At 54.1% G+C, this 1,413-nt stretch overlaps 1 protein-coding gene across 1 annotated transcript; it reads right to left on the bottom strand.

The window, feature by feature from the left end:
- Positions 1–403: 403 nt before the first annotated feature.
- Positions 404–1,389, bottom strand: PV07_12820 (uncharacterized protein; the record flags this gene model as incomplete). Its single annotated transcript, XM_016400388.1, has 4 exons — positions 404–721; positions 836–925; positions 1,008–1,113; positions 1,272–1,389. Coding segments are annotated over 4 exons (425 nt in total), but the record flags the coding sequence as incomplete, so codon positions are not given.
- Between the last annotated feature and the right edge of the window lie 24 nt (positions 1,390–1,413).

Below are 1,413 nucleotides of genomic sequence, written 5' to 3'. Positions count from 1 at the left end.
GCAATTGCTCACATGCCAGATGGTGAAGATAACCAAGGCACGCTTTTTGGAAGAACAGAAGCTAGTGCTGCTTGAGTACGAGACCGTGCGATTCGCCTTTCCGCGTCGTACGTACACTATCAAGTGTCTTTTCGATTCCAAAGGCCATATTATCCGCATTAATCCTACGAAATCTTGAATCATATATTGTTCACAAGAGCGGAAGCCTGTTCGTTTGCGCTATGCTGGGTGATCTTCGCAGAGCTTCATCTGTGCGTGCAATGGGCGCAGGCACAGCTGTTGAACATCATCAACAACAACATCACTTGACTCGTGGGCGCACTTTCCACACAACAGCGCGTCTGACCTACGCTCGGACACCCGGAAAATTTGCCGGCTACCCTCAGTCTTTAGTCCCTTCAATCGACAACGATATTATATAGTTAGTGCTGTGTGTTTAAAGTCCTGACAGTCTGAAGAGCCTGTGGCAAGCTTCTGCTTTCCAATCCACCACAGCGTCAAATCAAACTCCGGTGACCCCACGTGCAAAGCTCTCCGCGACGACAAACGCTTTTCCTTACCTATTTTCCTCATAATCGGCCTGCGAACGGCCGACTTGAAAAAAGAGCGGTCAAGAGCTTAAGCTACCCGTCCGCTTGCTGACGGTTACGACCACACCCTCTTGTCGCACCATCCAGCCGCCGCGAACTTTCCATTTCAGGTCGGGCCGGGCCAACGAGAACTGGTCGGAGGAGGTGAAGTAGACCGAGTCAGCGGGCGGCACGGTCATGGAGAAGTGACGTCGCGCGCGAGGACAATGGGGACCATTTCTTCAGGGTCGCGGGGGCCGACTTACCTCGTAACGGCGCAGCAACTGCGGCACCAATTTCGAAATTTCCAATAGAGCAATGTTCTTCCCCAAGCAGCCGCGCTTTCCATGTCCAAACTGGAGAGGGGACGCCCCGTAGCGAGTCAGTTACCCCAGTCTAAGCATGTAGGCTAGGAGGAATTGAGGGACTTTCACGAACCGCCAAGTTAGCTCTTTCCATCGCCGTCAGCTGTTCCTCTGGCGCTTCCAGCCATCGCTCCGGTCGAAATTGGTCGCAGTCTTCACCGTATACTCTTCTATCTCGGCTGGATGATCGGCGTCAGTCACTTCCGCCACGAACGCGGGAAAAAGGGGAGGCGGTGGGGGTAAGTGGCAAGTGGGGAGTGGGAAGTGGGAAGTGGGAAGTGGGAGGAAGGGGGGGGGGTCGACGGGGGACGAAAGGAAATGAACGGGGAAGGCTAACGCGGTGACCCATGCGTTGATGCCGACAATCGTGCCCTCCGGGAAATAGTGGTTGCCCATCATAATGCCACCTTTGGGAACGTAACGTTCGAGGATTAGGCCGATAGGGGGATGCATACCTATCCAGCCACACCAAATCGTCA

The sequence above is a fragment of the Cladophialophora immunda genome (assembly GCF_000835495.1).
Source record: "Cladophialophora immunda strain CBS 83496 unplaced genomic scaffold supercont1.179, whole genome shotgun sequence".
NCBI classification, from domain to species: domain Eukaryota; kingdom Fungi; phylum Ascomycota; class Eurotiomycetes; order Chaetothyriales; family Herpotrichiellaceae; genus Cladophialophora; species Cladophialophora immunda.
Note: the sequence above shows the minus strand (reverse complement) of the source record. Positions and strands in the feature narration are given on the sequence as shown.